The sequence below is a fragment of the Falco punctatus genome (assembly GCF_963210335.1).
Source record: "Falco punctatus genome assembly, chromosome: 1".
In the NCBI taxonomy this organism is placed as follows: domain Eukaryota; kingdom Metazoa; phylum Chordata; class Aves; order Falconiformes; family Falconidae; genus Falco; species Falco punctatus.
The window spans coordinates 24,430,259-24,455,060 of NC_137580.1; the positions used below are offsets into that span (position 1 = coordinate 24,430,259).

At 45.5% G+C, this 24,802-nt stretch overlaps 1 protein-coding gene and 1 long non-coding RNA gene across 14 annotated transcripts in view; one reads left to right on the top strand and one right to left on the bottom strand.

The window, feature by feature from the left end:
* Window positions 1-24,802, top strand: part of SLC4A4 (solute carrier family 4 member 4) — a 239,997-nt gene that overhangs the window by 206,914 nt on the left and 8,281 nt on the right. For all 13 annotated transcript variants that reach the window (XM_080408335.1, XM_080408336.1, XM_080408337.1 and 10 more), the window contains 9 exons: window positions 1,813-1,883; window positions 4,225-4,413; window positions 6,535-6,648; window positions 7,001-7,162; window positions 12,050-12,228; window positions 13,582-13,654; window positions 17,506-17,574; window positions 19,263-19,436; window positions 21,921-22,082. In XM_080408335.1, coding sequence (XP_080264461.1) covers window positions 1,813-1,883; window positions 4,225-4,413; window positions 6,535-6,648; window positions 7,001-7,162; window positions 12,050-12,228; window positions 13,582-13,654; window positions 17,506-17,574; window positions 19,263-19,436; window positions 21,921-22,082 — 1,193 coding nt within the window. The remainder of the gene's footprint in view (window positions 1-1,812; window positions 1,884-4,224; window positions 4,414-6,534; window positions 6,649-7,000; window positions 7,163-12,049; window positions 12,229-13,581; window positions 13,655-17,505; window positions 17,575-19,262; window positions 19,437-21,920; window positions 22,083-24,802) is intronic.
* LOC308072802 lies at window positions 2,853-4,218 on the bottom strand. Its single transcript, XR_013931804.1, has 2 exons — window positions 3,446-4,218; window positions 2,853-3,406 (listed from the first exon to the last, which is right to left on the bottom strand). It is a non-coding gene; the product is annotated as an uncharacterized lncRNA (long non-coding RNA).

A 24,802-nucleotide genomic window follows, 5' to 3' on the forward strand; every position in this document is an offset into this window, starting at 1 on the left:
GGGTATTGTAAGCTGTGGGTGATGAGCTGTCAGGGGTCGTGCTGGAAAGGGAGGCATATTTATCTGCTTTTTTCCAAGGTAAATGCAGGCAAAGCTTTATTGGTTGTTGTCGCGCCGTAGGTGAAGCTGGCTTTTCTTCCCCTATACTCTGATGCAGGCATTTTACTGTTGGTTTTAATCTCTGCGTCATTAAGATTTGGCCCCAGAGTTTTTGCAGCAGCCCTCAGTTTGCACTGCTGACTTTCTGCAGGAGGTTCTGCTCTCAGAAAGCTGGGGAGCAGCGTCTTGCCACCCCTACCACGCTTTCCACAGGACCTTAAGATAATGTCTTTGAAATCACCAACAGGATTTCTGTGTGCCCTGGCAATAATTACTTCGTGTGTCCCGCGGGGACCTCCCTTTGATCCTTGCACCTCCAGCCTGTGTCTCTGAGCAAACACGCACCGTTTCATAACATGGGTCAAGAAGTTCAAAGGCAAAACAGCAGCCAAACACGCTCCAGCCACTTTCAGGAGCAATAGCATCCATGTAACAACTCTTTAGCCAAAAGCAAAGCGTCGGGACGGTGTGCGTGAATGCTGAGGGGGCTCAACAGCTGCAGCGCGGGGACTGGGGGTCTAGAAGATCATGGCTTGCTGCTCTCTGTGCTGTGCAGTTTTTGAGTACTGACGTGACAGTGTGAAGACCTTTATTGAACTGGCTGCCTTGCGTGCTTCTGCTCAGGGGGGACAAGCTGCTACATCCAAAATGCCTTGTACCTCGTCTGTCAAGCCTACCAAGAAGGTTTGGATGTAATTGAAAATGCTGGAAAAAGAGCATTAAGCACTTTAAGAGAAACATTTATTATCTCTTCTCAGACTTGACATCTCAAGAAAAGGACTGCATCACTTTACAGGCTCAGCTCCGTCCTGGCAGCGTGGCTTGCAGCTTGGCACAGTTTTTTGCACTCGGGCGTTGCCCTCAGGGTTAAGGAGCAGGATGTCCTACTCCTTTAGACCCCGGTGTGATTCCAGTAGCGTAAAAGACAAATGCACTTACTCATTCTCCAGCTAAACAAATGGGAGCTATGCAATATTGTAATACAACTTAAATATTCTTATCAGACATAAAAGTACATGCAAAACTAAATAAAACATGAGGCTATAGTTGCCAAGCCTATTTGCAGGAAGGATTGTATTTCTGAATGAAATTTCAAACAAATGATTACTAAAGCCATAAAAACAAAAGGAAAATGTGTATCATCACATCACAGTGAATGCTACCCCTTTTTTCAAAGAAATGATCTGTATCCTGTTGAATGCTGCCCCTTTTTTCAAAGAAATGATCTGTATCCTATTGATTTCAATTGGTCATTATATTTTTAAAAAAATTTTCAAAAACTGTGTTTGTGCTGTATTCCAAAATGCATTTTGCTTTTCTGGATATCTTTGGGGTTGTGCACTAATTTAAAATTAATAATTAGGAATGTTCTGTGCATGTTTATTTTAATCCAGAAATCATTAGAAAAATATTCCAAAGCCATGAAATATTAAACTGTCTATTTTACTATTTTTTTTTACAGTGAACTCCAAAAAAACACCCAGTTAGGTTTGAATTCTGTTTCACTTAGCCTTTTGTTTCCATTTTTAAGTGATTAATGATTGATGCTTTTGAGTCCCTATGAAACAATACTTTTGACTCGCTTTTCTTGAGCAAAGAGATTGCAAACAGGTTGACAGAGTTAACAAATGATTTAATAGTTGAAATTTGCTTTCCTTCCTAGCTGCTTCAGCACCATGCTCATGGTATTCTTTTTTCTTTCTTCTCTGGCAGTTAATAGCTCGTTATTTAATGGGACAACGGTGCTGTCAGCCGGTGAGCTGTTCTATTCCTCTACAGAGATGGTAAGTGCCCTTTGTGAGGGCAAGGATTATGTGGTCTTTGAAGTCTCTAAGTGCCATGCATTTTCTGCCATGCCAATAGATCAGGAATTGATTGCCTGAAGAAAACCCGCATGCTGACAGTCCCTTTTTTTTGGCATGCTCACTTGATCCCCCAGGGATTTCTCATAGTACTGTATACAGAATAATGCATGCACAATTTGATAATATTAGTTATTTCCTAATAGCAGCCACTTTCTTGCGGTCTGATCTCTGTCTGTTGGCAGGATTCAAGTCGTTCTCCTGGGGCAGTAGCCAGATCCTTGTGTCCAGGGCCATAATGGTAGGAGTGTTGTGGCCACCCTTTCCTTTGGAAGGTCCTGTTTCCATCCTGTTCTTTGGCTTTTTGTAGCTACCCCTGGCTTTTCACTCTGGTGGTGAGCTCTGGACAATGAGGAGAAAGAAATGGAGCTTGGTGGGGTCAGATACATTTGTGTTTGAGGCAGGGGAAGTAAGTTGAGACACAGAATAACAAGTTTCTGCTGAAGAATGCAGGTCCTACCTGTCTGCGTGCCTTTTCATGTGGTGGCCACTCTTGTGCAGCATCAAGTGGCTCAGCAGAAAGGGAATGCTTTCTGAGCTGGGCATGCTGTCTTCGGGTGCTAGGATGTGAACCCGAAGGCAGGAGCACCACCCAAGGTCCCCCAAGGGGCTTGGTCACAGGATAAAGACACAGACAGAGAAGCGAGGTCTCCTGATGGCCAGGCTGCACCTTGCATGCCATTTACTGCTCCTTGCCTTCTCCCCTGCCCCACCTCCATCAGCCAGCTGCCATCCCTGAGCATCTGAGCTGGCTGCCTCTGGAAGGGCTGGAAGTTACAGCCTCCTTGTTCAGCTGCCAGCCACAGAAAATAATGCTTGGAGAAGGGATGAGCAGCCCCTGGCTCCCATATGATGCCAGCCATCAGGAGAAGGGCACCGTTGCCGCTTGTGTTTGGTTAACAAGAACAGCTCTTCTCGGGGTTTGCGGGTCTGGCATTTGATTGTCAGTCTCAGGATAGGGGAGGCATGCCTAATAGGAAGGCAAAGGACTGAACTGAGGCAGGGAGACATGAAAACAACCAACAACTTGGGTTTCCAGGCTGTCCTTTCCTGGAACAGTCATCTCGGCATCTCAGCCCTCTTTCCCCAACACCCTACTTTGCAACACCCTTCCTGCAGTGCGGTGGGGCTGGAGGGGACTCCACCAGTCCTGACTCTGTCTCTTTGCCTGATTTTGGAAAGAGCCGTGGGGGGGCATGCTCTCCCTCTGGAATGCTCTGCCTTAGCACTGATCCTAGCTAGGGGAGCCAGCCTGGGATGCAGAACTCTCTTGCCAAGCCCCTTTTTGGATGCCTTAGAGTTTCAAAGCAAAACAAATGTCTGGGGACATGTGACAAGGATTTTGGGAATGGGAAGAGCCATCCCAGTACAAATCCTGCCAGGCAGTAGGCAGAGGGATGAAGAAAGATCACATTGTGGGGTCCCCCAAAGAAGAGAGATCCCTTCTTCTTTCTGTTCTCTGATACCCCAAGTGGTAATCTTACCTATTGAAGTCTCTCCAGTGCTTATTTCTGTAGACATAAAATGGCAAAATGTAAAAGATGCCCCCAAAGACTTGGTTTTTGGTTTATCTCCCTGCCTTGAAAGCCACGTTCACTCTCTGCCCTCTGTTGCCATCCTGAAGTTAGCCGTCAGGGCGGATCTGCAGAAATCCAGGGACAGCACTGCTTGATGGTGCTGAGAGAGCAAATGTGGCAGCACCTTGCCAAAGAACAGCACAGAGGTGAGGGGGTGGTTTTTGGTTTTTCTCTCACCACCACCATCAGTGTTGGCGAAATTGTGCCTCAGTTCAGCTCCTGGGGTTCACGTTTGCTGAGGAAGCAGGTTTAGGTTTGGTGTTGCTTGCAGTGCACAAGCAGCACAGAGCAGATGTAGAGGCGAGCTCGGGCCACTCCAGCTTCTGCATGAGGTTTCCAATATTGCCTTTCCACTGGGGAAAATGCAGAGCACGTCTGGCAGACCACAGCAGAGGTCAAAGGATCTCTGTCTTCTTTCCGAGACCCAGACTGTTTTTCGTTCTCGAGTAATGTCATCCTCTGTCCAGGTTAAAATCCGTTCTGTCTGTGCACAAGCACAGGGGGGTTGAGCCTCCGCATCACACCTGCCTTTTCCTCCTGGTATTTTTTTCTGATGCTCTGTCCCCATTCCTGTCCCTAGCATATGTGTCTTACGCACAGCTTTATGGAAATCACAGAATCATCAGGTCTGGGTTGGAAGGGACCTTAAAGATCATCTAGTTCCAACATTCTCTGTTTTTCTGCAGTACAACACCACCATTGACTGGCCATCTCTGACAATGAAGGAGTGCTTGAAATACGGAGGACAACTTGTGGGCAACAACTGTGAATATGTCCCTGACATCACCCTCATGTCTTTCATCCTGTTTTTCGGCACTTACACCTGCTCCATGGCCCTGAAGAAATTCAAGACCAGTCGCTATTTTCCAACCACTGTAAGTATCTCCTTTCACCCTAGCAGTCTGTTTCTCAGCTCTTTCAGCATGCAAAGATCAACCTTCCTTTTGGTATCAGTCAGACACACACATGGGGAGAAATGCTTTGCAGGGAAGCCAGGTTGCATTGGTTCAGATAAAAGCATGGAACTGGTTAACCAGGGTATGTCTGGGATTGCTTAGCTGTCACACAGTGTTTCTGGAGGACATGGGTAATGCACCAGAAGAGCCAAAATGAGCCATAATCTGTCCCGGGGATGTGGCAGTGATCTTAAAGGTGCTGAAGACAACACTTCCCAGCCAAGATAGACAGTGATGTAGCCTATGAGCCTTAAGATATCAGAGAGGTCCTTAAGGCATATATAGTTTCAGCTGGCCATTTTCAGTGTCAGATGCACAGCTTAATGTGATTTTCTGACTCCGGAGTAGGATGCGTGGCTGTTCTACAGAAAGCAAATGACCAAAAGGGGCTGTTAGTCGTTATGTCAGAAGTCTCCCCTTGTATAGGCAGAGGGAGTATTTGGGGAGGACAAAAGAAGCCCTTTGCTTTGTCACTTGGGTAACCAAGCTGTCCATATAGAACAGAAGAACAGAGGTGCATCTTTTATGTTACCATGTTTGAAATACTCAGAAATCAATGGAAAAATGTTGCACTCACCTACAGTCCATGCCTGGTCTACCGTTACAGTAGGGACCTAAAGCAGAAATCCCTTTCTTTTCTGAAGATCAGATGCAAAATAAGGGTGACCTGAAAAACCTCTGCATTGATTTAAGCAAGATTTTGCTCAGACTTGCAAATAACTTATGTGCACCTCTCAGGTGCACCTGCTTGTTTTGTCTCCCCAGCTAAAGTTACCAGGGCACGCGTGCGAGCTGGCGGTTTCTGTGTGTACCAAAGCCATGTTTCTCCCTGAGACCTGCCCCCCTGTTTTTGGCATTCTAACACACGGGGATTTGTCCCATGTGGATGTTTACTGTTCTGCAGTGTTACAGTTGAACCTCTAGTATTTTTAATAAAAAGAAACAAATTCCATCTGGGCTGGAATGCAGCTCAATTTATCTGTAACCATGTGAACCCCGGAAACCTGGAAGGAACAAAAGCTCTGAAAAGATCACACAGTTACAGACAAGCACTGTGGGTCCTGCCCAGTTAAATGTTGGGGTCTGACCAGTGGCAGCTTGAAGTTGCCAAATTCCAGTGACTTCAGGAGAGTTGCACTCTTAGGGCATGTTGAGGATTAGCTGAGAAGCCTAGTTTGTTTTCTCATCTGTTTAGGTCGAGTAATTACTTGAATAGAAAACAATGTGATCTCTGCCAGTCATACAGAACAACTCATCTGTTGTGGAAGTCTGGGGTTTCCCATCTTCTAAAGGGAAATTTGTGACTGTTTCCATTGTTGGGTGTAAAATACCATTCCTTCCCTTTTCCATTTATTTTTTTGATTTGCATTGCAAAATCAGTCATATTACAAGAATGGGATCTGGGGATAACACAGTACTTTTTGTTAAAGGCACATGCCTTAGGAATCCTGTGATAACACAAGAAGCTCAACTCGTGTCAGAGAAGCAGTCTCAGGCCCTGCATAGAAAAAGGTGAATATGTGGACCCTAAAGAATCAGAGATCAGAAGGCAAATAGAAGGAGACAATATTTTATACATCAAAAAAAGTCACTGGTTTTTTTTAGGTTTATTTGTAAATGTTCTGTGTCTGTTAACATTGGAAGCTGATCCTGAAAAGTCTCTTCAGACACTGTTGCAGAGGAACTAGGTCTCCATAGCAGTGGTTGTTGGCCACTGTCAAGCATAAGGTCAATGAGACTGCCTTGAAGAATTCACGTGGGAGTTCCTTACAAAAGCAGTTTTCTTTTTCCTTAGGCTTGCTTTCATACTTCCATTTAGGCTTAATTGTTTGGCTTTCAGACAACTCAATAAAGTACCAAGGCACATTCAGGCAAATGGTGCCCGCCGTGACAATGCGCATCTTTGTTTCTATGAAAGAAGAAACCATGATCTTGTATTGCCACCAAATGCAAGCCCGGAGTATCACATAGATGCTAAAGCATGAGTGAAATGACGTTTCTTAGTGCTAACTACTGTTATGATATCAACTTATGTTTCAGGCCCGGAAGCTCATCAGTGACTTTGCCATTATCTTGTCCATTTTGATTTTCTGTGGAATAGATGCCCTGGTAGGTGTGGACACACCAAAACTAATTGTGCCAAGTGAATTCAAGGTATGTCATTGTCAGCTTGTTTGGTGGCCTTTGGAAGAGGTTCCCTTTTCCACCCATCTGCCCTGTATAAACTGACTTGCCTTCAAAACAGGAAAGTAGTCAGCTATCTGGAAAGGACTCTTTTACTCAGATGATATCCTTTTTGTTAGCGTTATTTTGGGTGGCTGATTTATCTCCTAAATCCTGCCTCTGTACTTTGAACCTTTTGTTGCTGTTATTGGGAAGGATGAAATTGTTGCAAACCTCAAATGTCTCCCAGTAGCCCCATTGCTGGAAGTACAGGTGTGTTTAGGATGTTGTCAACCCTATATCGCAGCTCTAATGCAAGCTTTCTTTTCCTTGCCCTTAAAAGCCAACCAGTCCCGAAAGAGGTTGGTTTATCCCACCTTTTGGAGGGAACCCGTGGTGGGTGTACCTGGCAGCAGCCATCCCTGCACTGCTGGTGACTATCCTCATCTTCATGGACCAGCAAATCACAGCTGTCATCGTCAACAGGAAGGAGCACAAGCTCAAGGTGGGTGTGCTTGGTGTCTTGCACGTGTGCAGAGAGCTGCCCGGTACTTTTTCTCTGCTAGAGGCGGAAGAGGGCCTGTGGCAGTGTTGAACGTACATGCCACCTCAGAAACGTCATTGCTGGTGTTTAACAATATTTATTTTGTTAACTAGTGTAGAGTTTTTGCCAGGAAAACCGCTGATTCAGTTGAAAATGCTGAGTATTGTGCAAACAGCATTTGCCTTCCTCCTAAAGGAAGAACACTGTGCAGGGCCAACTCACCATGCCTCGGTCAGTAAGCACTTACTAATTTTGATTGGCTTCACCATCGTACGGCCTGAAACATTCCCATGTAAGAAACTTTGGGTTTGTTCCTCCCTTTTCTTTCACAAACAGGTCCCATGCCAGGAATAGTCAGATTTCACAAAACCAGCCAGCTACCCCTTCCCTTCTAGGGCAAGGAAAGGACTCAGACCTGTCACATCCTACCCACCACTCATCTGGCATCCTACCCACTGCTCATCTGGCAAAGATGTGGGTAGAGCCAGAAGAAATTAGAGCAGCCCTCCTTTGAGAGGCAGAACTGTGATTTAAAGCCCCTTTTCATGTCAACATAAAGCCAAAGGTTTTTTAAAACCTTACAATATTTTGATCTTTCCTTGCAAGAGCTTCACTCTCCAGCTGTAAACATTTGAGAATGGCAAAGAAAACTTCTTAGGTTTATATATATATATATATATATATATTTGAAGCTTGTCTTGTGAAGAATACAGATGTAAACAGTGTCTAACTGCAGCCTTAACCTGGCTGCCCCTGCAACTCTACTATGGTAGTAATAGTGGCCTACCTTAGTGAAGGGCTGGATGAAGTTCGTTTCAGGATCTACTGACCCTGACCCCGGAGGTGTCTTTTGCCTTGGTAATTCTGCAGGACTCTGCCACTGAAGACTTAGAAAAGGAAAGAGGGCATGCATCTGTCCACAGTTATTTGTTTGCCCGCTTTACTTGTCCATCTGGCATACTCTGCTTTTCCAGTAAGAGATGAGAAATCATTAAACGGAGTCAGAAACTGGGGAGAAAAGCTGATGTTTGTCATTCTGGATGTTTGCTTGCATAGGATAAACACGTACTGTCTATGCTGTCCAGCAAATACGATTATACATACTATCAAAACTGCTCATTCCTTTAAAACAAGTTCCCGGGTCTGATGTTAAGGAACACCTAGGAAGGATAGGATGCTTTCCAGTGAGGATGCTTGGTGGACATTCTTTCTGGCATTTTTTCAACAAGGCATTTGCAAAGATGATTTGGGCCAGCAGAAGGTTCTGACGGCTCACTGCCTTACAGCTGGTGTGCACAGCTTCTGGGTTTTGGTAGTGCTGCTGCTTCCAAATGGCTGTTTGCTTCACAGACTCTAGTTCTCTAAAGAAACTAGTCCCAGACTCAAGTCCAGCTAACTCAAACGTCTCCTCTAGCATCAAATGGTTTGTAACATCTAATTTTCCTCCTACCAACTTCCTCTCTCAATGACATGGGCCTATTGTCTGTCATCTGCTGCTGTTTTTAAGGAGAGAAAGTTGCTTTGTGGTTGTGGTCAGCTTCCTTCCTACACTTGTGTCACAGACTGTAAGGGGATATGTTATGAAGCTGATGCATCAGCATGGAAAGGAAAACGATGGTGGCCAGAGTGGGTCTACCAGCTCATGCACAGATCTGCAGAGAGCGCGTGTATGTTTTGGGGAGCTCAGGCTTGCGGTGGGGAGAGACTGTGAGCTTGGAAGGGTCCTCTTTAGCCTGAGCTGGGACCTAATTTTAATTTGCACAGCAATGCGTTATTACGTCCAAGCCAAAATCTCTCTCACCTTATCACAACGGGCAAAGTTTCTCTGGATCTAACAAACTCCTATTACTACATTTATCATGTAAGACGATCACTGGCAGACGCTCCCAGCCATCAGCAGAACAAGGTCTCTTTGTGTCACAGCCATCCCTAAGTGGGCATGGCAGTTCGGTGTGGCTGTCGGCTGCTCTGAAGAAGGTTTTGAGGTGTTGGGGCAATGGCAGGACCCCACCTGTAGTGGATATGGCCGGAGATGACCAAAGTGTGACAGCTGTGTTGGCTGTACAGTGCTGTAAAATACAAGCAATAAACTGAAGAGATTTGGGACATACCAAGGGCATAGCCACAGTTGGATGTTATTTAAAGAAGACCTTTATATCTGCTGACATATAACAGTCTAGGATGCAGTAATGTTTTTAAAATAAACTTTCCAGACCAGCGCTGTGCAGTTTTTCATGCCTGTAGGGTTTTTCCTTTCCCTGCACGGTCAGTTGTATTGAGAAATATTACATTCCTGTAAAAGAAGACTCTCCTTTCCTGCTAATGGGACGTGTTTCAGGTGGTCTAACCTGTGAGAGTAAACCCTCAAAACCTGGGTATTGCTGAGTCATTATTTAGGTACCTCCTTCATCAGTTGATTGAGAGCTGTTGGAAGTGCAAACAGAGCTTTTACTTGAAAAAAGAGGAGGATGTTTCACTCTGTATGGTCATTGTGGACATTAGACAACCAACATGCAATGTAAGACCATCCCAAGCCTGACCTGGAGGAGAAAGTCAAAGTAGCAGGGAATGGGGAAGGTTTGTTGTGTGCAGCAATGAGTGCTGGCTGATGGTCGTACGGGACTGGTTTACCACAAAAAAACCCACAACCCTCAGAACATTTTTTTTGCCATCTGGATCTGGGCAGATATAATCAATACTGTGCCCACACCTTCTTCGGGGGGAGGCTAATCATTTACATGGTCTCAGGTTTAGGTCTGTCTCCTGCACCTAACTAAGCAGACGTACCGTTTTCTTAATGGAAGAATATATTCACTGTTTTCCCCCCTCCAAAGAAGAGGCCCCTCATCTCTTCAGGTTATAGGCACTGAACATGGCTATGCTATCAGCACGGGGTGTACTTTTTTAGTAACAAAATATAAACACTGCAGCAAAGTACTGTTTAATATAAAAAACTTATTTCCTGCTTCCTTTCTTATAGTTGTGAGCCCATGCTTTTGTTTAATTGGGGGTTCTCAGGTCTGATCCAGCTACTCTGCACCAAAAAACACCTCTGTACACAAAATCTACTGTAGGCCAAAAGAAGGATGGGTTTTTTTCTGCTACTGCCTTGCTAAAGTACTGGCAGAGTGTCACCGAGTGCCTGTGCCGGTGCTGCCAGCCAGCCAAGGTAAGCAGCGCACGTATAAGGAAAACAATGAGGACTATTCAGGACGAGCTGGGTTGCTTTCCCTCCAGGGTCACCAAGTGGGTCAGGATCATTTGTTCTTTCCAATAAAAACATATTACACAGGAGTAAAAAAAAGGTTATTTTTCTTGAAAATAGCAAACCTTAAAGATTTTTGTAGTGTTTTTCTGAAGATCCCTTTCCTTGGTAGTTCATTTGTTTCTTCACTTCTTCTCAGCACTTATGACTGGTGGGTTTCCTTTGTTAGTTTGTTAAAGGATTTAAAAAATGGAAGATCAGAGGTCTTTAAAAAGGCATAAAGAATGAAGGTAGCTTTCTCCTTTCAATGGGATATGAGCCCATCAGCTGTTCTTGTTGCTTTCCCCAGGAGGCCCTAGGGTTGAGTGTTGAGAAGGATGCCTCTCCAGCCTCAGGCACGATCAGCAGGACTCAGACCGGTTGTGAAGCCCTGACTGTCAGACCCTACAGTTGCTTCTTATCCTCAATATAGGAGTTCAGATCTCGCTCCAAGGCAGCAAATGGCAAAAGTTACTTTTAGGCAGGCATCATATTTTTGTAAGGTTGCTTTCAGGTAGACTTCATGAAGCCATTACGCTGAGAGTTATTTTACAACAGCTGCTTAAAACTAAAGTTAGGCTTTTGACTGTTTTTTAAAGGTGGTTTGGGTGTTTAAAGCTCTGTGCTCATCCCAAGCTGTCGCATACACAGATGCGAAATGACTTGGCGCACAAAGATACCGATCTTGGCCTCCCACCACATCAAAAGAAGTCCTGTGCACTTGTGGCGGAGTGGCAGGACAAGAGCACCATCACAAGCCGCTCTCCTGCTTCGCTGACAATCTTCCATCCCCTCACCCTCTGCAAACTCTCTTGCTGCTGTAACTGTCTCATGCTGTGAAAACGGGCCATTGTGTTTTCGCATGCGCTGCCGGAAGGCAGCAGGGGGTTGGGATGGTGCTAGGCATTGGGTTTCTGTTACCTCATTAAAAAAATGGGAACATACTGTTATAAAAATAACACTTTATAATGGGGTTTCTTTTTTGTTTTTTAAGAGGCAATGCAGCATTCCCTCAGAACACTATAAACCCATAGTAACCAAGATACATTTGTGTGTGTGTGTATCTATCTATTAAAAAAATACAGAGATACCTGTATTGAGAACTTGCTTATATGGTTTACAAGATATGATGTGTATCTCACCAAATAGTTTTTGGTGAAGGTGGTGCTTTCTGATTGTCTTTAACTCCTGTGTCAAGTACCTCTGTAAAGAACTGTGACTGGTTGCAGGGCTTGGCTTGTACCAACTCGGCCTCCATGCGCTATATAGTGTACTACAAGGTCCTTGTTTTTTTGACAGACTTGTCAAAGTCTTCTGCTTTTGACAGACTTGAAAGTCTTCTGCTCTCCCATGCTTACTGTATGCTGCTGTTTTCAGAGCCTGCCAGAAATGTAACGTCTGTTTTCCCTGTGGAGGCAGGTGATTCATCCTTTAAGGAGCAACGTGTCCTACTCTGCCGTTTCTTAGGACAATTTGTATTGGCCAAAAGATGCTGTAGAAGGAGGTGCTGCTTGTTCAGTGTGCCTCTGCCCCCAGGCCAGAACCCTGGCCGCCCTGCAGGTAATTAGAATAATCAATCTAAGGTTGTCTGTCTCCCTTCACAGAAAGGTGCTGGGTATCATCTGGATTTGTTCTGGGTGGCCATTCTGATGATCATATGCTCCTTTATGGGTCTGCCCTGGTATGTTGCTGCTACCGTGATCTCCATAGCTCATATTGACAGCTTGAAGATGGAGACGGAAACTTCAGCCCCTGGAGAACAGCCCAAGTTTTTGGGAGTGAGGTACGTCAAACCAGAAAGGCCTTAATTGCCTTGTTTTCCTGTGAAGGTCAGTTTGTGCTATAAATGTTCTTGCTTTGAGCAGGACATGTGTAGAAGTTCAGGGAGAATGGCGCTTGGATTTGCTGTAAATCTTCAGATCAGCTGTGCTTCCTTACAGCTTTTTTTTTTTGTCCACAGAGGATATATCCAGTCAGAAATTTATCTGACGTAACCCTTTTGCAAATACTCTTTCTTGAAAAGGAAAATAGATGTACTGCGTGCATGCCTGTGGACAGGGGAGAGCCTGTGCAAATATGTGGAAACGAAAGAAGGCAAGGAGGGAAACTTTGCACCAGAACTTAGACCATTTCTTGGTATGCTTTAGGCATGCACGTTGATGTCACCCCAAAATACACAAAGTTTTACAGAGTGAGTTCTGGTGCCCATGGGATGCTGCAAAGTTGTCATAAAGAATTTTGTGCTCCTTTCTTCGTATTTCCAAACCGGGCTGTGAGATTTAGGAGCGCGGGCCTCTGGCAATTCCTTGGACAAATCCCCATCTAACTCCTCAAAAGTTTATTACTTGGCCAGATCAGACGCAGTTTTCCAGTATTGGAGAAAGGAGATAAATTTACTGTTGATTTCTTTATCCAGGGAGATTAGGCATTCATTAGCAAACGTAATGCTAAAAAATCTAATTCTGTCATGCCTAGAGCAATTAGCTCTCCTTAATCAAGCAATTGTTTCTGTATTTGGTTGCCTTAATTAAGTGGTCCTAAGTACATTCAATAGGAGCACTTCTGGAAACCAGGCCACTTGTTTAGGCGACTAAATAGAAATTTAATGGCCTAACTTTCAGTACTCTGAAATATTAATGGCAGAAGTATGTTTGGATGTGGGGAGCAGATGTGGGTGCCAATGAAGGCACATGTTCAGCACCCTATGAAGGCCTGGACCATTTATCCAACTGCTGGAGTAATATGAGTAGGACTTAAAATATGCTACTAATCTAAGAGCGGAGAGCTCATGTTTTATTACCTATTTGCATGCTGTAAATAATGCCATGCAGAGAACCGGGATTGCTAGTTAACAGTTTCTAATGTTTAACATGTAAACACACTCCTTACTCAGTAGCAGTACTCTGTTGACCCACAAACAGCAGAGCAAAGGCAGCATACAAAAGCTAACGTGGCGTTTGAAAAAAGAGGTGTACGAGGCTTAGTCAGGATCAGGGTACCTGCCTGATGCTGTTGGCTTGTAATTGCCAGTCTGCTTTGAGAACATGGCTGCAAAAACAAGTAGTCAGGCTTAACGTTGGGTTTGAGTCCTCTGGGAGGGAATAAACATCCCGCTCACCCAGTGATTTTATTTCAGGGAGCAGAGGGTCACTGGAGTCATCGTCTTCATTCTGACTGGTGTGTCTGTCTTCATGGCTCCCATCCTAAAGGTAAGGACATCACCTTTTCTGCTTCCTTCTGCTCACACAGCCAGAGTAGGGCCACAGCAAGTATCAGGCTATTTTTACACTACTTTATCCAAGCCTATTATCCAAGTGTGAGGAAGGAGATTAGTGAGAATTACTGATGCAGTTTTACAGTTTTTTCGAAGCTTAAATACCTTTTGGAAGGAAAAAATAATGTTGTAGCATGGTAGACAGTAATAGTGACACAGCTCAGGGCTATGTTTTTTTTCATTTTAAGATTTTTCTTCCCGTTTGTGTAAAGTTAAATTTCCTTATGCTTCGCACTCTCGCTTCTGCTGTGCCTGTGTTTAATGGAAAATAAGTTGTGGATAAAGCTTGAGAGCCTGCTGGTGGCATGACGGAAGGATGGCTGCCAATGCAATAGAGCTGCTATGTGGAAGACACAGGTTAACAGATGGATATGTACTTTTAAAAGTAGATTTGCACTTATTTGAGTGTGCGTGCATCTTAACATATACACCTGAAGAAAATCTTTTGGTGCTTACTTGTAGGCGGTGTGTGTGGCCCACTGAGGGTTGGTTTGGTTTTTTTTTTATGAAAGAGAATAGGCAGAACTGGTGGAAATGACCAGAGCCTACAGCTGATGGTATTAGTCCGTGGGTGCAGTTTTGGCCAAAAATCTTTGGGACTGTTGCCAGCAGCATAGGGGAGCTGTACCCTGCCAAGGCACATGCCTCAGCAGTGCGAGGCTCCTGCAGGTTGCCTGCTTTTTTTAAAAAAAAAAAGAAAAGCCAGCATAACAATCAAATTTTACTCTTTTAGGCTGGATCCTCCTAAAATAGCACGTCCGTTATTGCTCAGAAATGATGCCCAGCTCAGCAGTGTGGAAAACACGTTTCTGGTGGAAACAGTGCAATTAAATGTGATTTCTTAATCTCCTGAATTTCTTTTTGTTGTGAGTTTAGCCAAGGCTCTGGACAGATGTGCTGCTGATGTGCCATTTAATCTAGGTAGGTAGCTGTTTTCCAAGACCCAAATTTTGTTGGCTTGTAGCCACAGAGAAACACATCCTTAGCAGATCATCAGATTGTTGAACGAAACTGGAAAACCTGCTTGTCCATGTCTTGTGGAGGATACTGCCTTCTCTGGGGATGATGATTTGAGTGGTGCCAAGGGCAGGCATACTGTACAACAGGAGATGTCAACTGCAGAAGTCCATCTCCATGGATCTGTAGACCGATGGTATGAGCCGAAGATGTCAACAGTAACATACAGACTGAAGCAGTGGCACCGTGCATCATAGCTCCGTGACGGAGCAGATGGGTGTCTGGAAAAGCATTTCTGGAGGAGGCAAATGAGATTTTGATCATGAGGAGGTTGGAAGCTGCAGGGGCTATGAGGCACAATTAGATGTGATCCTGAAGGGGAGGAGGCAGGCAGAGCGCAATGATGCTGCCTGTGTGTGAAGTGGAGGAGAAGGTGGCTTTACAAAGTCAGTGTGTTTCTGTTCTTGATTTCTAAGGTTGTTTTCACAACTAGCAGATTTTTGTGTAACAGTTTCCTCCTCTGCACAAACAGGCATTTCCATGCCCTTAATTTAGTGCCTGATTGTAATAATTCTGTTTGTTAGTTCATGTGACCTTTCCATGCAAGATCTCTCTTCCTCTATTCCACTGGGGTCTATTATTTCCCCTGTTATTGCTTCATTCATTAATTATTTCTCTGTGCCTCCCCTAAGAATGCAAATGGGCAAGATACTTATGGGAGGACGCCTGAGGATAAGTCGGCACGCTCCTCGCCTACATGCCAGTGAGAAGTACCTGGCAGTGTTTCAGGACCTTTAACAAACTCCAGTGGCAGGGTCTCCTGCTTGAGGGAGCTGCTTTGCTAAATGCATTGCAGAAAATTTAGGTCTTCTCATGCCAGCAGCAAATTGAACATTAACAATCCCAAATTCAATAAAACAGGCAATCCACAGAATAATCTCATCTTTGTTTTTTGTGGGGTTTGCAGTGTTTGTGCTGGTTTGCTGTTGTTTCTGCTCAGCTATGGCAGATCTCCACAGAAACATCCTTGGCCCTGTTTGGAGAATGACAGACACTTTCCTATAAATACATTTTTAATTCTGTTGGCTAGCAGCAGGTTTGCTCAGAGTGCCTAAGCCAGCAACCCCATAGTTAGTGAGTACTTTGCCAAAAGAAAGTCTTCCAAAGTGAAAGTGCCACTTGCTACTCTGCAGGATTATGTACTGAAGTTTCACCTAGGGATGATTTACAGGATTAATTATCGTGGAATGGTGAAATAATATTTGGACTTTTTTTTTTGTTAATGAAAACCAGGAAGAAATAGAAGGGGGGATAAAGAGAGCAATGTAAATGAACTAGGAAGCTAAACTCTGAAAGCCTCCTACCCAACTTGCTGGAGGAGATACCATCTTCCCTCATCTAATCCGTCTGATCCAATGAGGACTTTGAATCCCTTGGACACCCACAACTACGTGAACCACATGCTGCCTCCCCATCCTTCCCCACAATGGCAGAGCGTTGAGCCCATGCTGCTGAAAAAATATTTGGCTTTTAATGTGAAATATTGACACAAGTCACTCAAGGAGGCAAATAAATCCAATAGAAGGATGAATTAGCAATCCGAAGCTCACAGGAGGTGATAGGGGATGAGACTCAGGGGAGGAAAGGCAAAAATATAGGCAGGAGGGCTTTGGTGAATAATGTGGTGGGGAATATGATAAAAGGCTGAATAACTGCCATCTTATTTGCCTCTTTGATGAGTTACATGCACAGGTTGGAAGAGGAAGGTTCCTACAGCAGCAGGCTGGCCGCAGGTTGAGTGTGAGCCGTGGCTGTGCTGCGTCTGCCGTTCAGTGGCAGCCGCCTGCAACTGCACGAAGGGTTTCCTTCAGCGACAGGGACAGAGCTCTTCCCGTCCTTCTCGGGTCCAAATAAATCACACAAAGGCCATTATTCAGCTCCTGCCTGTGGTTTGTGCCCAAGTATTCCCATTCACGTCACGCCACGCTGGCTGCGCGTGGCTTTGTTGTGGGGCCGAGGAGAGCTTCCCCCGCTTGGCAGCCACGCGGTGGCTTTTGCCATTGAGGAAAACTTTATGTTTCAGGTTGGAGGGACTGGGCAGTGAGTATGCTTTTACTACATGCCTGCCTTCCTTCCTTCCCAAGGAAGATGTCCCCTTTGGCAGGACCAGCCATGGAGGAATGGGCAGCCCTTGAGGGGGCAGCAATCAGTGTTTGAAAGGACAGTTCTGGCAGTGAGGAAAGTAACTCATGGTCCTGTATTTGTGAATAGTTAGGGATCGATGTGTGTGAAAGTTGGAGCAGTCAGAGGTTTGGTGTGACTGTCATCACTGAGGTGGGACTCAAGAGGAGAGCCTTTCTGGGTGGATTTCCAGGGCTTGCTGAGCTGGATATCCTGCAGGATCATGCTGCCTTTTTGCCTTCTCTACCTTCTGCTTCTAGTCTCACCAGAAACCAGGAGGTAAAAAGCAGTTTGAAGCTTACCAGAATACATTTACCTCACCTCTTCTTTAATTTGCTGACTGACCAGCACTGGCTGGCCTCCTTCCCTTTGGTTCTTGGAGAAACATCCAAGTCCCTCTGAAGCAGAGAGCCCAGGGCTTGTTCAGCCCCTGCCCTGCCCTGCCCCTCAGTCCTCTGGTGATTCCACAAACATTCTTACAGCTCTCAAAACACAGCAGAAGGATTGCTGGCTTATCACTCCACGTCGTTCACCCGTAGGTGTTATCTGCATTGGCTGCAGGCCTGGCCGTAGGTCCCTGCACGTGTTAGCGGTGCGTTGGGCACGGGAAGGTCGTTGACTCAGTTTCTCCCACTCTTTCCACTGCAGTTCATTCCCATGCCGGTGCTCTACGGTGTCTTCCTCTACATGGGTGTTGCTTCCCTCAATGGTGTACAGGTGAGTCCCTCCGAGGCCGGGAGCGCGCTGCCCACTGGGCCTTCTCCAGAAGACAGCAATCATTAACCAGTGCTGGCTTTCCTTCACGAGCCCTCCGGCCTTTCCCTTCTCCTTCAACGCCTCCCGTCCCCTTCCCAAGGCACACAGGGAGGCTGACAGCCGTGTACGAACAGGCCGGCTGTCCTGAGGTTAAGACCGAAGGGGGCGATCAGCTCTGCGGGAGAGCAGCCGGGCCTGGGCCCTGTCAGCGATGTGGGGGGTGCTTTGTGAAGGCCCGGGGTCCACCTCCTCCCACCCGCCAGCCCCATGCTGGCCATGCTGAGGGCGGCCAGCGCTTGCCGAGGCTCCAGGCTGGCTCCCAGGGTGGTCAGGCAGGGGGGCCTCTGCGGAGGCCTCCATCCAGGCTGAGGGAAAACAAGGGAAGGTGATTTATGGCGGCGGGGTCATTCTGCAGTGTTAACGAGCGGGAACGCTGCTCTTTGCCAGGGAGGGGAAGCCAAGCCCCCCTCTTTGTCATTGAGGAAATATTACGTAAGGAGCCTTTCTCACAGCGCAGTGTCTGTGGCTGGCCCTAGGAAGCTGGAAGTGGTTTTGTTGCTTTCTGGCACCCTGTTAATTGTGGCCTTTCTTCTCTGCGCTTGGTTGTGCTCTAGCGGGAAAAGACTGCCTGTTCTGTGAGCACCATGAGAATTTCCTTGGGTATTCTTTAAAACGGCCCCAGCTTTCATTCACTGGTGTGAGAGCCATCTGGTCCCGGCAGCGGGCAGCCAGCCCATGCTCGGGCAGGGGACAACGAGGGGACTGTAATGTTCACCCTGGGGTTGGTTCTGCTGGAGGGGATTTCCCCTGCTTCCCAACCCAGGTGGTCAGGGGACTGGGCAGCTTGTTTTCCCCTGATGAAGGATGTTTTTCACTGGATGAGAAATCCCAGTTTTGGTTTAACTCCAAGTCCATCTGGTCCAGCATGGGGGAGGGGACACTGCCGGAAAAGCTGCCTGTCTTCCTTGCTCTTTGGTTAGGTGCTTTTCTACTCTCTGGTAGTGTGATGTCTGCCCTCACCTCTGTTGACCTCTGCTCCTAATTTATTTGGAAAATAAATGTTTTTAAATGCTGAATGTTTTTCCTTGGCAGGAGCAGGGCAGAGGAGGGTGGCAGAAGTAACCCAGAGCTTGATGCTGACCGTAGCTTGGGCATTCGTCTTGTTTTCTCTGTTTTGTGGGTAACTGAGTGCTCCCTTCAAGAGAAAATTCCTGGTGTCTGCAGCTACAGCAGATTGGGCCCATTCTTTTGAAGCCAGCAGAGCAATGTCCACCGACACCTTCGTTCCTTGGTTTTACACCCTGACCACCAGAGCACACAGAGTCCTGCTCCTTAAAATTATAGGCACTTCAGGGCCTTGCTTTGGGAGGTGCTTCGCTCCTGTGTCTCTGTTTAGTTGCCAAATAGTAGTGTCAACCTAGGACCATCACTTGAGACAACTGAGTTATCATGTTTAGCCCACCCTGCGTTAAGCACATGTTGAGGCAGAAGAGCTGTGCTGGGTTTTCTACTGGGTTTCTTTTATGGAATGAAAGCAAGTTGACACAAGGTCATGCTTCATATCTTCATAGTGGAATAATGCTTTTATATCTCTTTTTTTTATGTGTACCCCGGGTTTCATTTAATGGTCTGTTTCTTTTCCTTTCCAGTTCATGGATCGTCTGAAGCTGCTCTTGATGCCTCTAAAACACCAGCCTGACTTTATCTACCTGCGCCACGTCCCACTGCGCAGGGTCCATCTGTTCACCTTCCTGCAGGTGGTGTGCCTGGCCCTCCTCTGGATCCTCAAGTCGACCGTGGCTGCTATCATATTCCCCGTCATGGTAGGTGACATTGTCCTTCACATCCTTCCCTTTGGCACCCTGCACATTCTGCGCACAGTCATACCCTCCCATAAATGGGCAAATCCAACCTCTCCCTGTCAAATCCCGAGCTTGGGGCTCTGCCTCCATTCCCAGCACTCGTGCAAAGTTGTGCAGGGTCAGCATTGCCACGGCTGCCTTGACATAAATCCTCTGGAGGAAAACGAGCCTAGAAAGTTAATTTTTTTCCAGACAGGTGTAGTTAATTTTGACTGTTCCTGGCTGCCAAGGTTAGATTTGCCATGTTTTCTCCTTGAGCTGCATAAATGAATGAGAGGTGCATAGTTTTCCTTTTTTAGTCCATGCTAATTACTGTACAGAAAATGTCTGCCTTGCTTTTAAATAGCACAAATTGACAAAACCAAGAATGAGGCTCACTGCTAAGAGGCGTGCTAAACAGAGGGAAAGGGAAAATCAAGAGCAAAAAAGAAAAGAATGTATTTTTCCTTAAACTTGAGTAAAAAGGCAATAATGTTGATTCTTGTGTTTCACATTGGAGGATGGTATGTAAGTCTGTAGGATGACTGTCCTCTTTCTAATAATGCTTGTCAGAGTCATGTTAAAACTTAATTTGGGTGTTGAGAGATAAAATGTTCACCACACAGAAGAACTGTTTCTTACATACATGCTGTACAGTTGGACTGATACAGTATTTCTGCGTCAGGGAAGGGAAATAGTGAAACAGCTTTCTGTGCATTTAGATTATTACTACAGCTGTAGACACAATTAGGCACTTGTATGAAATGAAGAACTAGTGTTAAGCGGAGCTTATATGTATACTTTGCCTCAGACATTGCAGCCTGTGGCCATGGATCCTAAACAAGGGAGCACGGAGCAGATCCTTCTCCCCCTCCGTGCCTGACCTGTAGCTCAGCTGGAACAGTTGGGAGGAAGGTGACCGCAGGGCCAAGTGGATCAAGCGTGGATCTGATGGGACCACAGCTGCACGTGCAGAGATTTTGCTGAGTCTGGTCTCTGGCTTGAAGATGGGTCAGACTGCTACAAAGGCAAAGATCTATGAAACTCACTTAAGAAATCTGGGACCATGTCACCCAGTTTCAGGTTTATAGACAAGTGAAATTTCACTTGAGGGTGTGGTTGCAAACTGCAGTGCTTATTTAAGGGAGAGAAGGAGGGAAAGAAGCAAACAGAACAAGGACAAACATTTGTTCTGTGGTGCTGGTGACATGAGAAGAGAAAAGATGATGCAAGAAAAAAAATCCTCCAAACATTCTTGCTGGGACATGCTCATATGCAAAGGCATTAAAAATCAGCAGCTCCCACTGACACGCCATTCCATTGCATTTTCATGGCTGTGCTGTACTGCTATTGAAAGCTGAGGCTAAGATCGGAACACTCTCTTTGCCCATAATAGAATCTCAGTGAACCATAAGCCTGCTGAAGTTTGTTATAAAGGTGCAAACTCAGTGAAAGTACATTCACAGCTTAAATGTAAGCTGTCTCTGGTGACAAAAACCTCAATTATTTGCACTCATGAACAAAAAGACTGTAAACTTCCAACTTGTGAAGGTCCGGCCCATAGCCAAACCTCTGCTTATCTCAAGGAAAAGCACTTTTAATACAGAAGTAATTCATAATGGGATAATCATGGGTGTTTACATGGCATCTTTCCACCCCCTGAGTAATTTCTCACTTCTGTAATCATGTCTTAAGTTATGCAAGTCAAAGCTTGAGATCCTTTCCTAGGAATTGTTTGTGCTGTTGATCATCGTTGCTCAGAAAAAAACCTCTTCATCTTAAAGGCAAGAATGGATTCTACCTTCTAGTAGCCAGGTCGAGCTTTTGGTCTGTCAGCCATACCCTTTGGTAAAGCGTACGTCTGATCTTGGTAGGCATCTGGTGGCAGTGTTAAATCCAGTGTCGGTGTAAACATCGATTTCAGACATGTCCCTTCTTTTTTTTTCCCCAGTGCCTTTGATTGCAGTCTTGCACAGGAAAAGCTTTTCCTCTGGTTTCATGCAGCCATGATCCTAGTAAACTTCATTTTGCAAACTCTGAGGGTGCAGTTTGGCCCTTGTCTAATTACTAAAGAGTTCTTGCATCTGAGGAAGTGGTGAGAACAAAATGAACCTGCATATGTAGGCTGAATCCAAAAATAAATGAAAATACTGATTTTTTTGTGTGTCTGTTATTTTGCCGGATGCCTGTCAGTTGGATGTTAAAGGTGACCTTTATCTCTACAGGAGCATTAAGTGATTACATACTTTTTTCTGGACATTGCTCCTGTTTATTCCAACGTGAAGCAGTCACGGTTCAGACTTCCAAATTGCTAGAGATATCCTGGGTGTTCATCGTGTTCTCTGTGTGCTCATTTAAAACCAGAATTGAAGTGTGTGGGATTCAGAAGCAGCATCAAGAGAAATGCACATAGCGTTCCCAGTTAAAGGTAAAATGTGACTGAGCAGTCCCTCTCTGCCTTTTCAGATCCTGGCACTTGTAGCAGTCAGAAAAGCCATGGACTACCTCTTCTCCCAGCATGACTTAAGCTTTCTTGACGACGTCATTCCAGAAAAGGACAAGAAAAAGAAAGAAGATGAGAAGAAAAAGAAAAAGAAGAAGGGCAGTATGGACAGTGACAATGATGATGTAAGGAGCTTTCTGCCCTTGTCAAATTACTCATTTCTAGCCAGCTAATCCCAGGGGACTGTCCATGCCCCTCCCCAGTGCTGGGGCTGGGGATTTCCCCGCCTCCTTTGAAGCCGACCAGCTCAGTCTTTTGCTGCTGCAGCAATCGGCCTCAAAACTTCTTTTCTACACTGCCTTCCCTTTTCCAGATGTCACCAGCCTGTGGTAGGTGGTACTTGAATTGCCAAGAATGAAATCACACTTTCCACAAGAGCGCTAGGTACCTGCTGAGATGTCATGCCCTTTACTAGAATGCCTTTCATCACCCTGTCTTGTTCATTTTTGCCTCCTCCACCTTTCTGCCCCGTCATTGTCTTTTACGTTTTAGGAGGAGAATGGTTTTTGCCAGCAGCTATGTTACTTCTGAATATATCACGATTTTCTTTGTTGATCTTTTTTTAATTACTCTTTTTAAAAGCACAAAAAGGTACGACTTGTCATATTGCAGGAAAGACTGCTTTCTGTTGGTAATACTCATGTTGGAAATATTTTCAAAGCACACATGCCCTTCTGCAGTATACTCTCTGGTCCTACCTCAGGTCGCAGCATGCCCTAAAATAGCGAGACATAGCTGCTTATGTTGTTACTAAGTGCGGTGACCTGACTAGACCAGATCCACGTGCCTTAGACTGTTCTATTTTTTACTGTATGTATAAGAAGAAGAAATGTAGTCCTCGTGCCTTTAAACATTCTCCTGTCCAGGTGTAGCATGACCTCAAATTTTATAAATTTATACTGAAGTGCTAAACACACTGACTGTATAGCACTTTGTGTAGCACACGTGAGCTGCCTTTGGAGAGCTGCCTACATCGGTCAGCATTACGCTTTGCAATGTGAAAAGGGAGCTAGGCTTTAATAATTTTAGACTATGTGGAGAGTCCTATGCGCAGCATCACTTTTTCTGCTCATGTAACCCTCCAGGGTTCATGAAGAAGGGCTTTTCCTATGATGTAGGCAGAGTTAAGATCACCCGAAGCTTTAAAAAAATCCCATTTAAACATGGCAGGAGAAGCAGAGGGGAAGAGGTCACTCCCTGGGACGAGGCAGGCAGCAGGAAAAGTCAACTGGCCCTTTCTTGAGCACTCCTGCCTGGGTTGCTGGCCTGCAGCCCCCAAGGTTTGAACTGCAAGCAGTGTGTGGCATGGCAGAGTGGCACCAGTTGTTGGTCTGCTTGCTCCCTGACCTCTGTAGCTAATATGCAGTGGGTACAACAACAGCCTCCCCAAGAAGCAGCTGCTGGGTCAGTGTGTCTGCCAGGAGAGCTTCTTGCAGCAAAGGCTGAAGGTGGCATCACTGCCACCAACCCAGAGGGTCACAGCAGGTGCTGTTGTGCCTCACTGTGTGCCTAGAGGGTTTCTGCTAGGTATTGTCTGCAGCCTTTCTGCACTGAGCAGATCTCAGCTCTCCTTGTGGGTTGGATAATAAATCTGGTGTCTGCAAGAGGAAAATGGCAGCTCCAGGGGTTCCCCCAGGCCATCCCGATGCTTCATTGGGCTCAAGGTTGGGAGGACAGAAAAGGCAACCTCAGGTCTGGTGGAAGTCAAGCTAGAACCTGAGTCCTTTATGTGAGAGCAGATCTGTGTCAGAGGCAACAAAGTCAGGCTGTTCTGATGTGAAAGCATGCAAAGGCCTTTCTACAAAGAATATATGCTGTCTAAAATAGTGCATGTACACTGCAAAGAGACAAAACTATGAATTCTGTTGTTGAGGGTGCAGTGTTGTAGGAGGTAGCCTGGATCCATGCCTTGTTGAATCAAGCTGAATCCCAGCTGGGAAGATTGGCTCTTACTTAAGACAGCAAGCTCCCCTTTCCTGTCATTACTCTAGTTCCTGGGAGGCCGAGGGTGAGGGTTTCCTTCAGCAGATAACTTTGTGCAAACCAAAATGAGAGAAAACATGCTACTGTGTGTAGTGAATAGTCAGCAAAGGTGTGACTCTATCCCCTCCTCCTGACTGATTTTAATCTAGCAGCATCGTATGCTGAGCCATGGCTCCCCCATCTCCGGTATGTTTTAAGCTATCTCCTCTCTTCTCAGGCTTTTCATGAGTTTCAGGTACAGTACTTGATCTAATGGGTAAGAGATTTTATGCAAAATGTTGGTTCTTAACTCTTCTTGGATTTTTTTCAGCACTTGCTTTTACCAGCTTCCTGAACATAAAGCACTTGGCATTATTGGTTTGATAATTTTCACCCTTTCCCTTCCAGAAATATACCCCCACAAAGTCCTGTGGCATTTGGTGGGCAATACACCAACCAGAGCTCAGCAAAATGAATCGCTGGGCGATACTGATGCAAACGGTGTTAGATGAATGAGTATGGGAAAACCTGGCATTAGTGGAGACTGCTCTCAGCACTAGTTAGGACCCACCTAAAGTTCTCACTGGGGGTTTGTCACTGGGGACAAAAAAGAAGGAGCTGCGAGGAAGGTCTTTCTGTAATCTTGCTGTTTTACCCTCCAGCTTGTCTTTAAAACTTATGAAATAATGCAACTAATCGCTGCATTTGCCTCATGAAAACTCAGGCGCCTTGCTTTTCTCTGCAGTTTTATGTCAAAAAATGTGTGATCCAAGAAAGGCCAGGTTGGTTGTTTTTTTTAAATCTTGGGCTAGTACATTTAGTTTCAGAGTCAGAAATGCTGTGTGATGGTCTCTTCTCCCCTTTGGGGCATTTTTGCCAACTG